Raw genomic sequence first — 18,487 nt, 5'->3', positions numbered from 1 at the left:
ACAGCTGAAAAATGTCAGTTTTGGGATGTCACAAAAAAAAAGAGCTGATTTGGAGTGTATCGCTTTAAATGCAAATGAGCTGCATATTCCCGCACCTTCTCCAGAAGAGGGCATTGTGTATAAGTCTCTCTGCATTCTATATCTACAACAATAAACAGCCGCTAGAAGCAACATAACTGAGAGTGAGAGTACAGGTGCTTAGTCGTATATGGGAAGCCAAATGCACTGAAAGTGGAAAGAAAGCGCAATGTTACAGAGCCAGCACGGCGCTGACCAATTGTTGCGCTTTCCGCTTACGTTCTACATCTTCCGCTACGCCTACGCCATACGCTCGAATGCCTTGTTGTGAATGCACCTGCCTGAGCAACCGGTAACTGGAGATTACAGTTTATCAGTTTAAAAATCAATATTTTTTTTAACACTAAAGCATTGTTTTGCATTCATATAATTTCACTACTCCACTTTATTAACACCCTGGAGCAGTGTGGAAGTATTTTATGAAGGATGGATGCACTTTTTCAGCTTCGAAAACTGAAGGGGCACCTTCATTGCCATTATACAGTTTAGAAGTTCAGAATTTTTAATATAACTCCGATTGGATCAGTCTGAAAGAGGAATGTCAGATATGCCTAAGATGCCCTGAGGATGAGTAAAACATGGGCTAATTTTCATTTTTGGGTGAACTATCCCTTTAATAGTCACATGACACACCAGTTAATAAATAAAGTATTTAATCTTTTATTAGTAACTGTTTTGTTTTTGCATTTAAACCTTCAATTGGACTCAAACCAATTGAAAAGCTTTTATAAATTACAATTGCACTGTAAAATAAACCATGAATATTTGATAATTAGAATCAAATCCAAATTTTATTATTTTTGAAATTTTTATTACATTTTTACCCCCAATTTTTTATATATATTTCAAATCCTCAAGCTTGTAAAGCTGTAAACGTTTGTCCACAAAATGTTGGAAAGCATACAAATTAAATGTGTAAATAAAGAAACCTTGCACACTCTGTATTCCCTAATGCATGTTTAACCCATAAGAAGAGATGGAGTTTAATGCATTTACTGTGAATTGTGTGATGCTGGGGCAGTGAATCAGATAGCGATTAATGTGCAGCCCCATTTATTTATTTACATTTGATTTGAGGGAATTTATTATTAGCTTTTCATCAACTCACAAACCCACTGTACTTTCCTCATGAACCCAATTTGGGAAACCCTCTAATGCTAATGCTCTAATGTATTGTTATGTGGAAATAAATATTAATACTAAATATGTAAATGAACCAGAATTCATCAGCGCCATCTTACTGAAGTAAACTGGTTTGATTTGATTAATTGAGCTTACACTTATTAAACAAATGCACTAGGCACATGCCATATGAATCCCACGCAGTGTTGGGGCTGTGTCTGATCTATTTGTGAATATAGGTCACATTCAACAGCCATTCTTTCTAAGCCTTTCTCCTATGCAGAAATACAATTTTAGGGTGAGTAAGGCAATACCATTTAGCTTCAGGCTTCAAACCAAATAATGACGTCCCTGGGATGTCTCTAGTAATCTATTTGAATCAGTAGAAGCGCACCAAAACCAGATGCTGCAAGGCTAATGAGTCACAAAGCAACACCCCACCCCCTTCTACCCACGCTTACATACACGCTCTCATTGGCCCAGATGAATCCGTTGCCTCTGTATGAATCAGGTGTTGCTGATCATCCGCTCGAGTTCAAGCTCTGCATACAAAATATAACCCTTCAGAATGCTTCCTTCTGCAAGAATGTTAACATGAGCCTGATAAAAAATACATGTAAAAAGAAAGCAGGCCTTCAAATGTATAACAATGCCATGTTGGATGCTACATTATCTCTTTTCGATTACAAATCTACACAGCTTTTTTCGTGAGGAACTGTAGTGCTGACACTCACAGGCCCCAGAGCTTATTAAGAATTGTTAGAAGTGAGAAACACAGGGGAGCGAGACATAAATCATTTATTGTAGTCATGCAACAGAATCAGTTCATACAAATTAGATAATGTGTTCAAGTAGCGCTCATTGATTAGTTTTGCCAGGGAATTGTTAAGAGGCAAACATTTGTATTGTGTTAAATTACAAAAATTCACATTGCGCATGATAACACGGGAAATAAATATAATATTGCAATATGAAATTAAGAATGCTAAATGCATTATATAAGTGTTTACAGGCTATTGTGAGTCAGTGGTTAGACCTGGGAGTTATTTAAACTATTAGTTTCCAAATATAACAACCAAATTTTGCATCCGGCCATACCACAGATTTTGAAGATAAGACTTTAAAGCTCCACACAATGAACTGGATTCATCGTGGATTGGAACTGGGCCAAGAGGATGACTCAGTTTTGTATCATACCCTAAAGTGTGTCAGTGATGTTTCACATGAGTACACCATGAATACTAACATGTATAGTGTATACAGGCTGTTACTCAGACTGAATGCATCTGAATGCATTAAGTGCATCACTGAACAGATGTGCTAATGATGTGCTGCATGCATTTGTTATAATATAATATCATTATAATATAACATTTAGACATTTTTGGAATAATTAAAATATTTCAATTCTCACCCAGGCTCTATTTATTCAATCCAAAATACAGTACTGTTTTGAAATGTAATTTACTCATGTGATGGTAAAGTTAAATTTTCAGCAGCCACTGCTCCAGTCTTCAGTATCACATGATTATACAGAAATCATTCTAATATGCTGATTTAGTGCTCAATTATCAATAAGTATTATTTGGGCTCAGTTATCAATTGTTCTTAGTATCAATGCTGAACTCTGTTTTGCTGCTTTATATTTTTGTGGAATCTGATAGATTTTAAATTGAAATATTTTATAACATTATCAATGGGTTTACTTTCACTTTTGACCAATTTAATGCTTAGTTTCTAAATAAATTAAATTTGTAAATATTTTAAAATAAATATATTTAATCTCTCTCTCTCTTTTTCTCTCTCTCTCTCTCTATATATACACAAATCAATTTATCTATTTGTATAGCTCACAGGAAGGCTTTTTTTCAGTGCAGTGAATAAAGAGAAGTTTCAGATTTGTCACATTATCAGAATGTCACTGTTATAGTAATCATGTTATTTAAGATCAGTAAATGTCTTTAATGTTAAAGAGGCGTGTGATAGAGTATCGAGATTAAAAGCTGTACACCATGACCTCGCTTGGCATCAAATCAATTTTAATTAGCCATACATTTAGTGATGTGAATAAGCTTTTCATGTTAAACCTGGCATGCTGAAGTCAAGCTGTGGCCTAGATTACAGTCATAATTAATTTAGTGCTCTATGATTTATGCTCATTTTGTCATTTAATATGACTAAAACTCTGGGCTTTCAGAACAGTCATAATCTAAAGGGTACTTGTGTTTCCTAATAAAAACTTTAATCATGTGGAGCAATTTCTGTTACAATAATAGACTTTAAATTCTATTAGATGGCTCAAAACAGTGCGCTGACTGAGTACATGGGCATTTGTTGACTCCGTTCACCCACCCACCTGATTTGAGCTCATATCAGTAGCTGATGATCAGGCCTGTAATTATGACCTCATAATTACTATTCATCCAGGCAGGAAAAAGATGTTAAGAAGTAGCTTCTTCAAATCACAATGTATCTCATTCATAGGTATTCTTTGATGGAATTCAGTACAGTAATTATTCAAAACAACACCAGGCCTCTAAAATAAAGGGGTCAGCCTGCCTCATGAAAAATGAATCTCAGAGTGATGCAATTCAAGTGTAAGAGTAGTATCCGGCTAGATTTTCCTAGCAAAGCCTGTTTCTGAGGCATATTGATACATTAGTGACTAAAACAATAAACTGTCTTGACTAATTGTGCTTAATTAATAATCAAATTCTGTCATATTAGTATTGTTAAATAAAAACATGGTATATGGAACAGTAAGTTCCTGTTAAGCCTAATTTGACTGGACAATCTAATAATAGGCTACTGATGTTATGTATAACTCAAATTCTACAAAATATATAATACTCAGCGTCATGATCCAAAAAAAAAAAGTTAAAATTATATATATATATATATATATATATATATATATATATATATATATATATATATATATATATATATATATATATGTATATATATATATATATATATATGTATATATATTATTATTTATTTATTTTTTTACCTGAGCTGTGAATGTGAGTACGTTGAAGACCACGAAAATAATGAGCTCTTTGCTGGCTGTAAACGATCACAAGATGCGAGCAAACAATTAACGCGAGTCACGATTCATGACCAGAATGATTCACGAACAAATGACTCTTATGAACGGTGTCTTTTTGAATCAAAGCGTAGTTCAAAAAGCAACTTTTGAATCAGTCTTTAGAGCATAATCAGAAGCAAACTTGACTAAATGCATTGGAATCGAATCAAAAACATTATCGAATAGAAAGCTAGAATTTTCCGTTCCTACCCGTACTGACTGCTCTAGTTAGATACTCAAAGTCTGTTCAATAAAAACTACAGTAACAAGAAAAAACATTTTATTTTTTTTAAATGTGATCATCTTTAGTGATTTGGGAGAAAATATACAAATATTCTGAAATGCTTATTATAACTGATCCACTTGATAATAGGGAGTATATAGACTTGCTAAAATGCATTTGTGTCTAGGACCATTGCTAACCTTGACCTGAAACTTTTTTTCCACACAAAGTTTAACATTCCCATCAGTTTTTTTTCACCTGAGCTTTTCTGCAAAGAGAGAACTATAAACCAGTTTAATCATGAGTAGCATTCCACATTACCAACAACAAAAGAAGAAGTACAGCCTTGAAATACAAGTAAAAATACAATTGTTCAAAGTGCAAAGACAAAGAGTTGAGGTGTCAAGAGGAACAACAGTTAATATACAAACAATAGACTGAGAAAAAACAGAACACTAGTTTGTGATGTGGGCAAGACAGAAAGTTCCACCTATTGTTCTCCTTCCTTGCATTCATTGTAAAGTTTCACAAGTCTTAGAAAGCACTATGACTGACTAAAGATTTGGTCAGGGGCTTTTTTGCTTGCGATTCTGTGAGGGTGTTGTGGGTGTTCCAGTTTTACTGTGCTCTGCCCGCTGCTGTCTGGCTTGTAGCTCCTTCACCTCAGCCAGAACCTCTCTAGCTTCTCGCCAGGAGGAAATGGCCTCTTGTAAGAGCCGCTCAGCAGCTGCCCTCCTGCTGTCCCAGTCCAAAACTTCACTGAGAGGAGAATCAGCACCCTTCATGCTTTTGAAATGGGGAGAGTTAGAGATCCAAAAAAAAGCAGGGTCTGTTGACTTCATAGGGGGCGAGTTTGAGCCAGTGGACAGAGGCGAGTCTGAACCTTTAATGTGGGTCAGATCAATGCATTTGGTATGGGGTGAACTTGATTCTTTTGAATCGGGTGAGTCGATGCTCTTCGAACGAAGTGCGCTCTTGGAATGAGGGGATTTGGATGACTTAAAACGGGGCGAGTCCTTTGACTTCACATGTGGAGATTCTTTCCCTTTGGAACCAGGTGAATCTCTCACCCTTACTGAGGGTGAGTCTGTGCCTTTGCTGTGGGGTGAGCTATGTGAGCTTGAGCCCTTGGAGTGCGGTGAATCAGAGCCCTTGAGGTGGCGCAGACGAGGGGATTCAATGCCTCTTAAGTAGGAGTAAGATCCCATCCTGCCCCGATGGGGTTCCTGTTCCTGAATTTCCGCTAGGAGCTCTTGAGTCCTCTGCAGCCGCTGGCTGATCAGTTCCTGCAGGTGGCCCGTGGAACTCTGGGCCAGTGTTGCCTGGACCCCATTCTTCTTGTTTGGTTTTCTCTCTCCTCGGGACAGAGCGTCATCCATGGATGCACATCGGTTACGGCCCTGCGCGAACTTCTTCTCATTTTGAGGTGTGTGAGGCTGGTTTTCATGGCTCCAGGAGAACTCGCTCCTGCGTGGCAAGCTGCTGGTTTTTACTTTGCTGTCTGTAATGGAGGCCGGTGGCCTGGACGCATCAGTGCCAGCACGTCGACGGCCAGGAGCCAGTTTATCCAGGCTGACCTGATGGTCCTTCAACCACCCACCCTGATCATCATCCAGCATACCAGCATCCTCCTCATTCACCAAATCCAGTGTCAGCACTCCATCAGAGGAAGCAGAGCCCTAAAACAAGAAAGCATAAAACACTTTTTTTTTCTATTAAAGAGACACTTGCTCTTTTTTTCTCACTTTTATTTGTTTTTTAGTGGATACGCCTTATTTATAACAGATTCATTTTAAAATAGTTAAACCAAAATATTAATATTATTAAAAATATTAAACCAAATGTATGCACATGTAGTTTGGGGTGAGTAAGATGTTTTACATGTTTGTTTTTTAAGTCAGCAAGGCTGTATTTATTTGATCAAAATACAGTAAATAGCAATATTATTAAATCATATTACAATTTAAAAGAACTGTTCTCTATTTTAATATATTTTAAAATTAAATTTATTCCTGTGATGCTGAAGCTGAATTTTCAGCAGTCATTACTCTAGTCTTCCATGTCACATGATCCTTTAAAAATCATTGATAATTTAGTGCTCGAGAAACAATACATATTATTATCAGTGTTGAATACAGTTGTGCCTCTTAATGTTTTTGTGGAACACATGGTGCATTTTTGTCAGGATTCTTTGATGAATAGAAAAAAAATCTGACAGAATTAATTTGTAATAGAAATAATTTGTAAAATTATTAAAAAGCCTTTACTTACTTATCTTACTTTATCCTTGCTGAATAAAAGTATTATTTATTTTTAAAACATTTTACCCCAAACCTTTGAACAGTGGAGTACATAAAAATATATTCTTTAATTAATTAAAAGTACAGAGCTGCAATTGTTTGAGATAAAACTTTTCTAAAATAGAAAGTAAGCCTCTCCTGTATGTTTTGATCAGATTAATGCATCCTTGCAGAATAAAGACAATTAATAAAGAAAACTGATTTCTTAAATAAATAAATAAATAAATCTTACTGACCCTAAAACTTTTATGTGGGGTCATTAAAAACATTTTGACAATTTAGATGGAAAACAACAGATAAATTAAATAACAGAATCCCAGTCAAAGAGATACAACTGAAAGATAAATATTCATATCATGTGTAAAACTTAAATGATGAAACATACATTTGAATAGTTAGATTTCAGTAAAGTTTTCTGGACTATCTGTTATGCAGTCTAGTTATAAATAGCTGCATCTAAGTTTCATCACTACTGTGCCAAACAACCACCTAGTGCCATGAAGTCAGTACATTTTCTCTGGCGCACACCAATATAAACAGACAAACAACAACAGTTCTCTGAATCATAGTCTGAACAAGGATGCCACCCACCACAGCCATGAGATGACCCCGCGTGGGCAAACGGCGCCCAAGTGGGATCTTGGCCCGATCGCGAGTAGGGTGAGCCAGAAGACTCTCCTCCTCAATCGTGACCTGCAGAGGAAAACATAAGAAAACTATATTAACACAATCATTTTCACCAGCCTTATATGGTTTCTAATTTACACAACACAAAAGGCCTATATGACATCAAGTGTTAATTAGTTTCACATTCATCTCAGTTTAATCCAGCAGTTGTTGGTGTGAAAATGAATTAGCAGATTTATATATAGAAGGTGCTATATGCAGATGATGTTAAATTCACAAAAGTGGGTTTCTGCTATATGAAATGCAGTGCTTTTATAAGTGAAAACAAGACATCATTTCCTACATATAAAGTTGTTATCAGTTTCTATTAGATACAAGAAAGCTCATTTTAATTTTTGTGGCTAGAGCAATAAAGAAAAGAAGTCTCTTATGCTCAAGGGTGCAAAATATACTAAAACAGTCTTCTATTTTAATACATTTTAAAATGTTATTTATTCCTGTGATGCAAAGCTGAATTCTCTGCAGTTTTTACGCCAGTTTTCAGTGTCAAACGAACCACAAGAATTATACTCTAAAATGCTGATTTGGTGCTCAAGAAACATTTCTAACTATTATCAATGTTAAAAATCAGTTATTTTTTGATAAGAAGAAAGATCAAAACAACAGGATTTTTTTTAAATAGATTTTTTGTAACGATGTAAAAAGTTTATTTTTTAATGCGAAAATGTATTTATTTGACAAAAACAATTACTGACCCCAAACTTTATATATCAGTAACATATATTTTAATATTATAATATTTCACACAATCAGGTGTATAATAATACTGATGGTTGAACAGTGCTTAGCTGAATTTTTTTTCATGGGAATAAAAAAGAAAAATTGTAACTATTTTCCACATTTATTGCTTTTGTAAAAAAAATTACAAAATTAATTACATTTCCAGTATCCTAAAAGTTAAAAACACTAATGATGACAGGAATACAGAAAAATCGAATAGGAAATGGAAGAGGGTTAGCACTAGAATATAAAAGAGAAAGAAATATATACAGAAAGAGACTGACTAATGAGAGGATGGAGTGTGGGAAGAGACTGCAGGAGTGGAAAGCTAAAATATAGGTGGGAAGATGAGCATTAAACAGCAAGGAATAAATAAAGAATATATGAAATGTCTGTACTCACCTCATCCAGCACACGATTCTTAGCTCTGGTAATAGCATTATTTAAAACACTGATCCAAGATTCCTTCTCCTCTGGACTGACGGCCAGAAAGACAAGATTGGGGCTCTAATGGAGGAAAAAAATATATATTCAAATATAAACTATCAAAGATTTTAAAATAAATGATGGTGTTATTTTGAATTTCCAAACGTGCATTTTTAGGGTCTATGGAAAAAACAAATACAAAAATATTTTCCTTGATCTTTTCACTAAGGAATCAGTTCCTCATTGCAAAATCTACATATTTTTGAAGTTATTAACTCTTTAAAAATTTCATCAAAAAGTACTTTGATGTTGACTGACACAGATTCTTCTTTTTTTTTTTACTGTGCAATAAATTAAGAAACCTCAGACCTCAGAAAAGTAAAAGAGGCACACATTGGATTATACCCTATTTTTTAAACCATAACATCACAATGTTTTGTCCTTACCTTGTTTCCAGGGTGTTGGCATCGGAGCAGGGTAAATCGACTGTGGTTCTTCTTGCTATGGCTCTTGGCCTTTCGCAGTTCCTCTGAGCGCTCATACTGTGCCAGGTCAAACACTTCATGAGTCTTCCCATCATTCTTCATCTGCACACAGACACAGGCCATCATCAGGACTGAAGCTAGAAACAATTGCTATCATTTTTTGAAAGTATCAGCAGTGCTTTCCCAGGCCAACTGTGCAGACGACAGTGAATCATGGTGGAACATATTGATTTTAGCTCCAAGGACAGCAATAATTAATGTTCAACAGAACACTGCTGTGAGCTCATTAAAGGCTTGATCCATGCTGACAGAACACTAAATCACAATAAACATTTATTTTACATAAAGTAACAAAACATCAGTACTCTTATCTAAAGGGATTGTTCACCCAAAAATGATAATTGAGTCATGTTACTCTCGTGAACACGGGTTGAATACTGATGAGAAATTGTTCAATAATGTCATTATTTTAGTTTTCTTTGCGGACAAAATGATCTCATAGCTTCATAAATTGAAGTTTGAACCACTGATGTCTCATGGACTATTTTAATTATGTCCTTGCTACGTTTCTGGGCCTTGAACATGGTAGTTCCATTGCCGTCTGCAGAGTCAGAAAGCTTTTGGATTTCATCAAAAATAGGGATGCATAATAAATATCACCCGTTGTGCTCAGCATGTCAGTGAACAACAGCTGTGTGTATTAATGCAGCTCTACGTGAAATCACGCACTTATTGTGATTTACCGTTGATTTCAGAACCGACATTACTGACAAGATGCGTATTAAATATCGGGCGATATTTATTGTGCATTCCTAATCAAAAAATATCTTAATTTGTGTTCCAAAGATGAACAAAGGTCTTACGGGTTTGGAAAGCCATGAGGGTTAGTAATTCATGACAAAATTTAAATGAATTTATTTTTCTGCATTTTTATTTATTTCTAACAATTGCAACTATATATCACAATGGCAACTTTATTACTCATAACTGTTCATTTCTTTTATTTAGGTCTTTAGGCCGCAATAATTTGCTAAAAAATACAGTAAGATCGTGTAACATAATTACAACTGTTTTCTATGTAAATATATTTTAATGAGATTTATTAATGGATAGAAATGTTAAATGAACAGCATTTATTTGAAATTGAAATTATTAACATTATAAAAGTTTCTGCTGTCATGTTTGATGTGTCCTTGCTAAATTAAAGTATTCATTTCTCACAGACCACAACGTTTGAATGTGTATCTCAGTGAAATTATTTCACTCAATGTATATTTATTATTTGAAAATAATTAGGTGCGAGTACATAATTTTTCTGACCATGCTTTCACGATGAAACCTTAAGAACAGCACAAACCTCACACACGTATAACTAAAACTAAGCCTAGCTCAGAATAAATTCTCTCTTCATGTCAAATAGTACAAAAGGAACAGAAATGTGACTGGTGTTCTTTTTAATCAGAAACCAAGACAGATGTTCCAAATGGATTTCGGTTAGTCCAGCTCCTCCTCTAATTATTCAACCAGTGACCCATCTGTGAAAAAAACTGCCTTTTTAAGACAGATCAGTCCTCATTATAGCTGACCGTGGTGGAAAAATTGTAAATTTCACTGAACCTAAGGGAGTCCCACAGTGGGACTTTAAATCCCAAAGAGATACAATAAGGGTCACAAGGGTTTCTGCTCAGATGAACACAAAAACTAGAGGTATTAACATGCACTATGTGATGTCACACTGAGCAAAAAAGATAAACATGGACTTTTTGGGCCAAACTTCTGCATGGTTACCAAGCATTCACCATAGCAACAGGAATACGCAACAAAGGAATCTGGTGTCAGTGAGCTTGAGATTAAAGAGCAAAGATCAAAGTGATTCATGATCATAGAGCAGGCACAAGCAAACCAGCTACTTCATAACATCTCTAGTTAATATGACTCTGCAATATCATATTCTGCTTTAAACGTGGTCGTGTTTAGAAAACCTTACAATAAAGAGTGAAATGTAGGTAACATCCTCCCTATGGCACATAAGGCCAAAGGTAATCTGTGTAACCGTATGCCTCCAGATGGCCTCCTGGGGTCACACATTTAAATGTGAGTGAGTGCACACTCTGAGAAAGAGCGTACTAGTGATGCTAATATGGGGCAAAAGACCCCTGGAGGAAAAGAGCCTGGCCTCTCTTTACCACATCAATATTTCACTCCCCCACTGTTGGCCCAGCACGTTCCCGGCAGGGGGCCATCCTGATCTCTGGATTAACCACCTCCAAAAATAACCCACTAACCGACCATCTTCATTCTGACGGGGGTAGCTCCATCAACAACTAGATGTAAGGACTAAAACACAGGCATCGTAAAGAGTACTCCTATGAATATTACATTCTCTTGATGCCTTTTCCCTGAAATTCACAAGGATTTCAGAAGAGAGATGGTTTTCGATGCATTGTGAACTGGGATTTTATTAAGCCATACAACCATACAACTGTTTCAGGATGTATGGAGACTACAGTGGAGTAAACATGAAGTGAACACTGACGTTACTTGCCTAGTTTTACTTCTATGACCAGGCAGGAATTAAAGGTGGAAATAGATTTGCAGAATCCCCTCGAATCACGTGTTCAGAGTGATCTGTAATCTGGCTGACTGCATTATTTTGAGGTCAACCAATTTTCCTAAAATAGACATAATTAAAATAAACACCATAGGTAGACCAAAAAGCATTTGCCCTGCCAAATGGATGAGAGCGAGTGTTCAAATATCAAAATGAACACAGCTGATTAGACTGATTCACTGACTCATTTATTTGACATAAATGAAAGATAAAATCTTATATCAATATGTATATGTATATGTAATAAACCCTTTTAAATTAACAAAAATACCATTCTTATTTGTAGAGATATAATAATGTTCGTATTATTTATATAGGCCTATATAGAGAGTAAATTATAATATACAATAAATATACAAATACACACTCAAACACAAATAACAAGAACAAATGTGAAACCTTATGAAGCCTTACTTAATTAATTAAAAATGTAAATGCTATACATTTTCTGAACTAATGTAATGATAGTTTTTATTATTCAAACATATTTTTAAAGAATATTTACCAGAAGAAAAAAAAAAAAAAAATATATATATATATATATATCAGAATGTATATATTATTTAGCAGAGAAATTTAAATAAAGAATTGTGTTGTAAAGAAATAAAAATAAATAAATAAATAAATATAGTACTACTTTTTTTTTATATAAAATCAGTTAATCAGAGATGCTTTTAATTATTATAATTTAATGAAACCATTAAAGTGGAATTCAGAAAATTAATGCATTTGAGAAGAAATGAATTCAATTTTATAGCTTACAATTTTAATTTTTTGTAAAATTTTAATAAATTGCAGTTAAATTTTGTACATTTCAATTAATTGGTGAAAGTAATTATTTCAAATAATTAGACATGCTATTTGATTAATAACATTTAATTCAACCATGAAAACAGTCTAGAAAAATGTAAACAGAATCCAGAAAAATTAAAATAAGATAAAAAACTGAATTTGGAAAGAAATAAAATGGAATTTGGGAACAGCTAAATGGATTTTTAAAGGGCTCTACCACAGTACAAAAGAAATCCTTATTATTGAGCATTGCAGTGTCTTGAATATATGATGTTTTGAGCAATACTGACACGTTTACAGATTTCTGTGAATCTACACTGTTTATGGGTAAATCCTCAGTACATGTTTACATATGATCCATTTGCACACAATGCACTCACAGCCATGACTGATCAGCTTGAATACAGTGAATACTAGACTAGAGCATCAATTATTTACACCAGATATATAGAGAGAGCTTGAAAAGAAGCACTTTGAACACAGTTATAGATGCTTAGCTGTCTACATGTATAAACTTCAAATGATTCGCATGGGAGTCAGGAAGGATCGCAGCCTTTACGACTCGTGTTGCATGAGATGCGCTTCACTATGCTATATGAGTGAGATCAACTGAAGAGTCCTGTCAAGTGACATCATTCTGGCAAGAACAGGTCTACCTTGAGCACTGAAGGAAAGTCAAGTGCAGCAGTGCATAACGTTATCAGTACTATAGACAGCCATGGCAAACAATACACACAGCCTGAGGACAGACCTGTAGCGCACATACTCAGACTGATGCAACCTGCTGACATTGTGTTCTGATATTATAAAAATAGCCTTGCTTGCCTGACCAGTGAAAGAATTCACAATGCTGGAAATATTCACACAGAATGCTAATAATCTGATCTGAGGCTCCTTTTGTAACTTTAATTTTTGGGAATTCAAGAAGTGTTAACAGTGGAGAATGAGAGATTTAAGAGATTTTCAATTGCTATTAGCATAGAATATATATAAAAAATAAAATTAAAGAAATAATTCACCCAAAAAAGAACATTTAAAATATACTCCAAGAATTTGTTTGTTCATTAGAACAGATTTGGAGAAATCAGACTGACAGCTGAAAAAATCAACATTAATAATAATTCCACACAACTCCAGTCCATCAATTAACATCTTGAATGAAAACCCTTATGTTTGTAAGAAGCAAATTCATCACTAAGTTCTTAAGCTTTTGTTTTCAGATGGTTGCTTCCGACTATCAATAATATTGTTTTCTCATTTTAATTGGTAGGGAAATGTCCACAGATAAGACATTAATTGAGGGACTGGAATGGTGTGGATTATTTTTGTTTTTATCAGCTGTTTGGACTCTCATTCTGACGGCACCCATTCACTGGGGAGGATTCATTGCTGAGCAAGTGATGTAATGCTACATTTCTCTGTTTCATTGAAAAAACACACTCTTCTTCATCTTAAAGTTATATATTTATGTATGTTTGGGGGGAGGGGCTATTCCTCTACTCATTTATCAAATTAATTAGTGATATATTGATACATTAAAACATTTGAACTTTTATTTTCCCTTAATGCTTTATATTTAAGATCTATATATAACCATAACACTGAACTCTAGGTGCAAACTGCATTGATGTCAGCAGGTCCAGTTTATGTTTGTGTGGTTTGTCTCTGTAAAGTCCATGTTTAAATAATTCACCACTATAAATAGGAAACATTTTTCTTCACTGTGAAACCAATTTGCATTTTGTGTGTGCGAGAGAGGTGCAGCTGAGTCTTGAAAATATTGAATGTAAATAACAATGTCATCCAAAAACAGCAGCAGCTGTGTGAATGAGGGATGTGCAACTGCCTTCTCAACTCTTAAATCCATTCATGTCACTTTGATGAGAAAAACAAGAGCACCGCTGTACAGTTTTCCATGATGATACTCTGTTACGTGATGGCTCTGTGAAACTGAAGAAGGCCTACAGGCTTTGACAGAAACAAGCTGCTACACTTCCATGAAAATTACAACCATCCCTCTACACATGCTTCAAGTGAGCAAATGATTCAATTGTAAAGATTTGTTGCTCCTATAATGAACCGGAAATTGAATTCAACTGAATATCTGTAAGCACCTTCAGGGATCTTTGGTACAGGCACGACACAAGCACAGGTTCACAAGCTGCCTGTTGTTTCAGGATTTAATTTTCAGTGTTTATATAATACCCTTTAGAAAATTATAGCTTGTCAAAGGAATTACTTTGATGTTGCAAAGTATGTCTTTTATATCAAGGGCAGGAGGTTTTGGCAAACATTAATTATTAACATACATACATAATCACTATATAGTAGTTGACACGGTATACTTTTCTAAATTTGACATGTCCTGCATTGTTTTGACCATTTTGATCATGAAATCATTAAAATCTTAATAACTCACCTCTTTTTCAAAGATGTACAGGTGATCTCCTTTAAGCATCACAAAGCGGTTTCGCCATATTTCCCGAAATATTCCTTTGCCGCTGAACCTGCGGATCCAGCCTACTTTGTCTGGCTGGGACGATGGCTGGTTGGCATCCTGAAGACCCTGAGTGTGTCAACAATGACCCGGTTAGTGTGTCGCCTGTCTTACATAACAGCATTCGAGTTCAAACAGATCTCTTTCGCACTTTACCTTGCAAAGCCTTCATAACATTTATTCACCATATGACTTTAGTACTTTTTTTTAACTACTATTAAGTCATCCAATAGTGACTGGCATCTTTTTCACTAGTATTTTGACTAGTAAATCCCAGTTTGGGATTCTTCAAGTTATCAAGCACTTAGTTACTAGATCCAGTTTTTCAGTAGCAATTAATCAGATACTAGTGAATATAAAACGTTTCGCTAGTAATAGATTTTAATTCAATAAATTGCTGTCATATGGCAAGTACAACTAAGAAATAGACAATTAGTTCCCATGTCTAATTGAAATCAGGGCTATAAGCGGGATACTGAAAGTAAATTTACAAAATATTGGCAAGTCAGTATTGGATTACTACTTACAATGAAAAATACTGGGAACTAAAAATGAACTCTAGTTCGATTAAATAAATAAATTAATTAATATGACCTGATTTAATGCACCCTAAAGTCAAATTTTCACTCTACCGTGTTGTTATTTGGTGTGTGTGATGCAAAATGAGTTGGTCAATTAAGGGTGTGGCTAATTGAATATTGTTAAATAAAATAAAGGTTGAGCCAATTACACGAGCGACTACAGCATATAACGAGGAAATGTAACGGATAGCCTACATAGCTATACGCTTTCATTCGGGATTCATAACAAAGGAGTCGTTGTTAAATTAATTTACACATATTTGAAAAACAGAGTATATATTTTTGCGCTGTAGGCTATTACATTCAGTCACTGTTCAATTAAACTATTTAATCATGAGCATTCAAAATCAATATTTTAACATCATAGACTTTCTCACCCTTTTGACCAAATGGCTTTTCTTCATGCTGTTCTCAAAATGTATCTTTCCCGAAGTATATCCCGCGATCTGTCCCGCTTTCTAGAAGAAACGGGTGTTTTTGTTTATCTTTTGCTGTGAATTCGCCTCGTGCAGGTGCTATGGATGGGACGAGGTGCTGACTGACTGCCAGTCTCTACACTGACGGTTTGCAAACCGCGGGCACAGGCTCTCCATTGGCTTGGGTGAGTCCCCGAGCTGCTGTGCCTCTCACCGAAACGGATTTTCCCGTTTATAGAGCTCGACTGCTCCATCTATTGAACGAGCACAGCTGTCTGTGTGATGTCACGCTGCATATTGAGCTTCAGGGGCTTTCTTTTTGCCCCTCATTAGTCTAAACACAGTGCAAATCAGCGTTAAGCTAAGAATATGGCTATTTTCAGTAATATAATAGCTTGTGTAACCTAAAGAATTCAAGAATATAGACCTTTTTTGATATGTTTTATAATGTGATATCTAGCAGATATAAAGCTACAACTGAATAACTGTGAGTTACTGTGGAGGAGAACTTGGCAAGCTGTCACATACAAAAGCTGTCCATAGTTTGGATATTTAGATGTGTTATCCTGCAAAATGAAATGTCAAAATCATATTCTTGTAATAACTGTTGGATGACAATGGAACACAGTGAAACAACATTGGCATAGTGCAGCAACTATATTTTAAATAAATTGTAGGCAGGGGAAGTAAAAAAAAAATTACAATTACTACATTTTTACGGAAGTTTAAGGCGGCCATGCATTATAATTTAAATTTTTGATGTTTCTTGCATAGTTTTTCTACATTACTGATTAACGGTTTACATTTTGCTTAAAAACATGATAAGCCAGGTTGTATTGTGACAACTTACACCATATAGTGTGCAAATACACTACTGGGGCATGGCCAAAAACAAAGGAAACAAAGCCAAAGCATCTATAAAGAAATAAATAACCCCTTAAAAACACCTTGAGAGATATTCACTGAAATTAAAGTGCATGTCAACACTTTTTTGATTCAGTAAACCTAAAAAGAAATGTGTGCCAGTTGTGGCAAAAGATAAAAAGGACAATAAATGATAGCACAGATCTGAATAATACAAATAAACATAGTTACGATCAACAAACTTATGTAACTCAAACACATACGGGGGATTTCCTAGGATATTCTCTTCAACAAACTCAGAGAAAACCTGATTACACTGTTCTAAGCTTCTTTGTCATCTACATAAATTGACCACATTAATTCTAAAACGGAACAAGAAATGTTTCCCTTGGGTTGACAAAGCGTTCTACATTTGCCTGGGATAGTTAAAGAGATTTCTTTTACCAATATCTGTAAATAATCTCAAATCTGATTTTTATTATTTTTTTCATGGTATTTATGCGCATTTTAGTTCAATACATCAACCGTGATATAATCTGGCTAGAAATCTACCGGGCCTTTTACTGACTCATCATAAGCAACTGTTAACATTTTTTTATCCATACACAGCAAATTGTGTGCTTGATGCAGTAAAGCCATTAAGTCGTTCAGGTCTGCTGGTACTCTGGCTGATGGTGGGGATTAATGGATGTGATTTAGGAGGGAGGAAGGGGACTTATACTAGAGCAAACTGAACATGTACAGTGGGGTGGGGGGTTGAGCTCTGGAGGTTAAAGTAATGACCTTAAGGTCAGGGCTAAATAGATACAGTTTCATCAGTGTCATCTGTGAGGTTTTGCAGCCTGTGAACTGAGGCTTTGGTGATAACAAAAACTATAAAAATGTGTTGGTCTGAAGATAATGGATAAACAATTTCTCTTTTTTAATATATTGAAGAGCATGATAATATATTATCACACATTATGTTGTCCACTTTTTCAAGTTATGTATAAAGGAAAAAATAAATTAGTAGGATGTATGTAAAAGACCCTATAATGTAAAAACAAAAGTGTTTCATACAAGGCTTTAATGTCAGCTGATTTCAACTCTTCAAAGATGATGTTTCTCCACGTGTCTTCCAATGACTGCCATAAAAATAAAAAAAATTGTAAATTGAAGCCATATTAGAAGTTTAAAGACTTTGATATAAATAAAATAAATTTGTAATTGTGCACCATTTAAATTAAGCTCTTAAATGAATAAGCAGGCAACAATTTATCCATGTCTGCATGTCAAATAATTTAGCTGGATAGGGTTTTGAAACACAGATTTTAATGATTTCAGTAGCCTTGTTGGGATCTTTTGATTCAACTATTTTATATTCTCTCTCTCTCTCTCTCTCTCTCTCTCTCTCTCTCTCTCTCTCTCTCTCTCTCTCTCTCTCTCTCTCTCTCTCTCTCTATATATATATATATATATATATATATATATATATATATATATATATATACACACACACAATTTTTTTTGCTTATATGATATACATATTTTCTTATTTTTTTTTAATAGTAGACATTTGTCCAAAAACTATCAAATGCAGCATCACCGAGCAAAT

The 18,487-nt window shown here is 34.8% G+C and overlaps 1 protein-coding gene across 1 annotated transcript; it reads right to left on the bottom strand.

Annotated features, from left to right (window-relative positions):
* Window positions 1-4,565: 4,565 nt before the first annotated feature.
* On the bottom strand, window positions 4,566-18,292 carry LOC113119337 (pleckstrin homology domain-containing family O member 1-A). The gene is made up of 6 exons (XM_026288736.1): window positions 15,991-18,292; window positions 14,955-15,101; window positions 9,094-9,234; window positions 8,624-8,728; window positions 7,406-7,507; window positions 4,566-6,193 (listed from the first exon to the last, which is right to left on the bottom strand). The coding sequence occupies exons 1-6, from the start codon at window positions 16,015-16,017 to the stop codon at window positions 5,081-5,083; spliced, it is 1,635 nt and encodes a 544-aa protein (XP_026144521.1). The 5' UTR covers window positions 16,018-18,292; the 3' UTR covers window positions 4,566-5,080.
* Window positions 18,293-18,487: the final 195 nt, after the last annotated feature.

Source organism: Carassius auratus, chromosome 19 (genome assembly GCF_003368295.1).
Source record: "Carassius auratus strain Wakin chromosome 19, ASM336829v1, whole genome shotgun sequence".
Lineage (NCBI taxonomy): Eukaryota > Metazoa > Chordata > Actinopteri > Cypriniformes > Cyprinidae > Carassius > Carassius auratus.
The sequence above is the reverse complement of the archived record's forward strand: the minus strand, read 5'-3'. Positions and strand labels throughout refer to the sequence as shown.

Excerpts from the sequence above, each read along its gene's own strand:
- LOC113119337 (XM_026288736.1), bottom strand. The coding sequence starts at position 16,017 with ATGAAGAAAAGCCATTTGGTCAAAAGG. Across the intron at positions 9,235-14,954 it reads TGTACATCTTTGAAAAAGAG|ATGAAGAATGATGGGAAGAC; the intron begins GTGAGTTATTAA and ends GTCTGTGTGCAG. Across the intron at positions 8,729-9,093 it reads GCCAACACCCTGGAAACAAG|AGCCCCAATCTTGTCTTTCT; the intron begins GTAAGGACAAAA and ends TTCCTCCATTAG.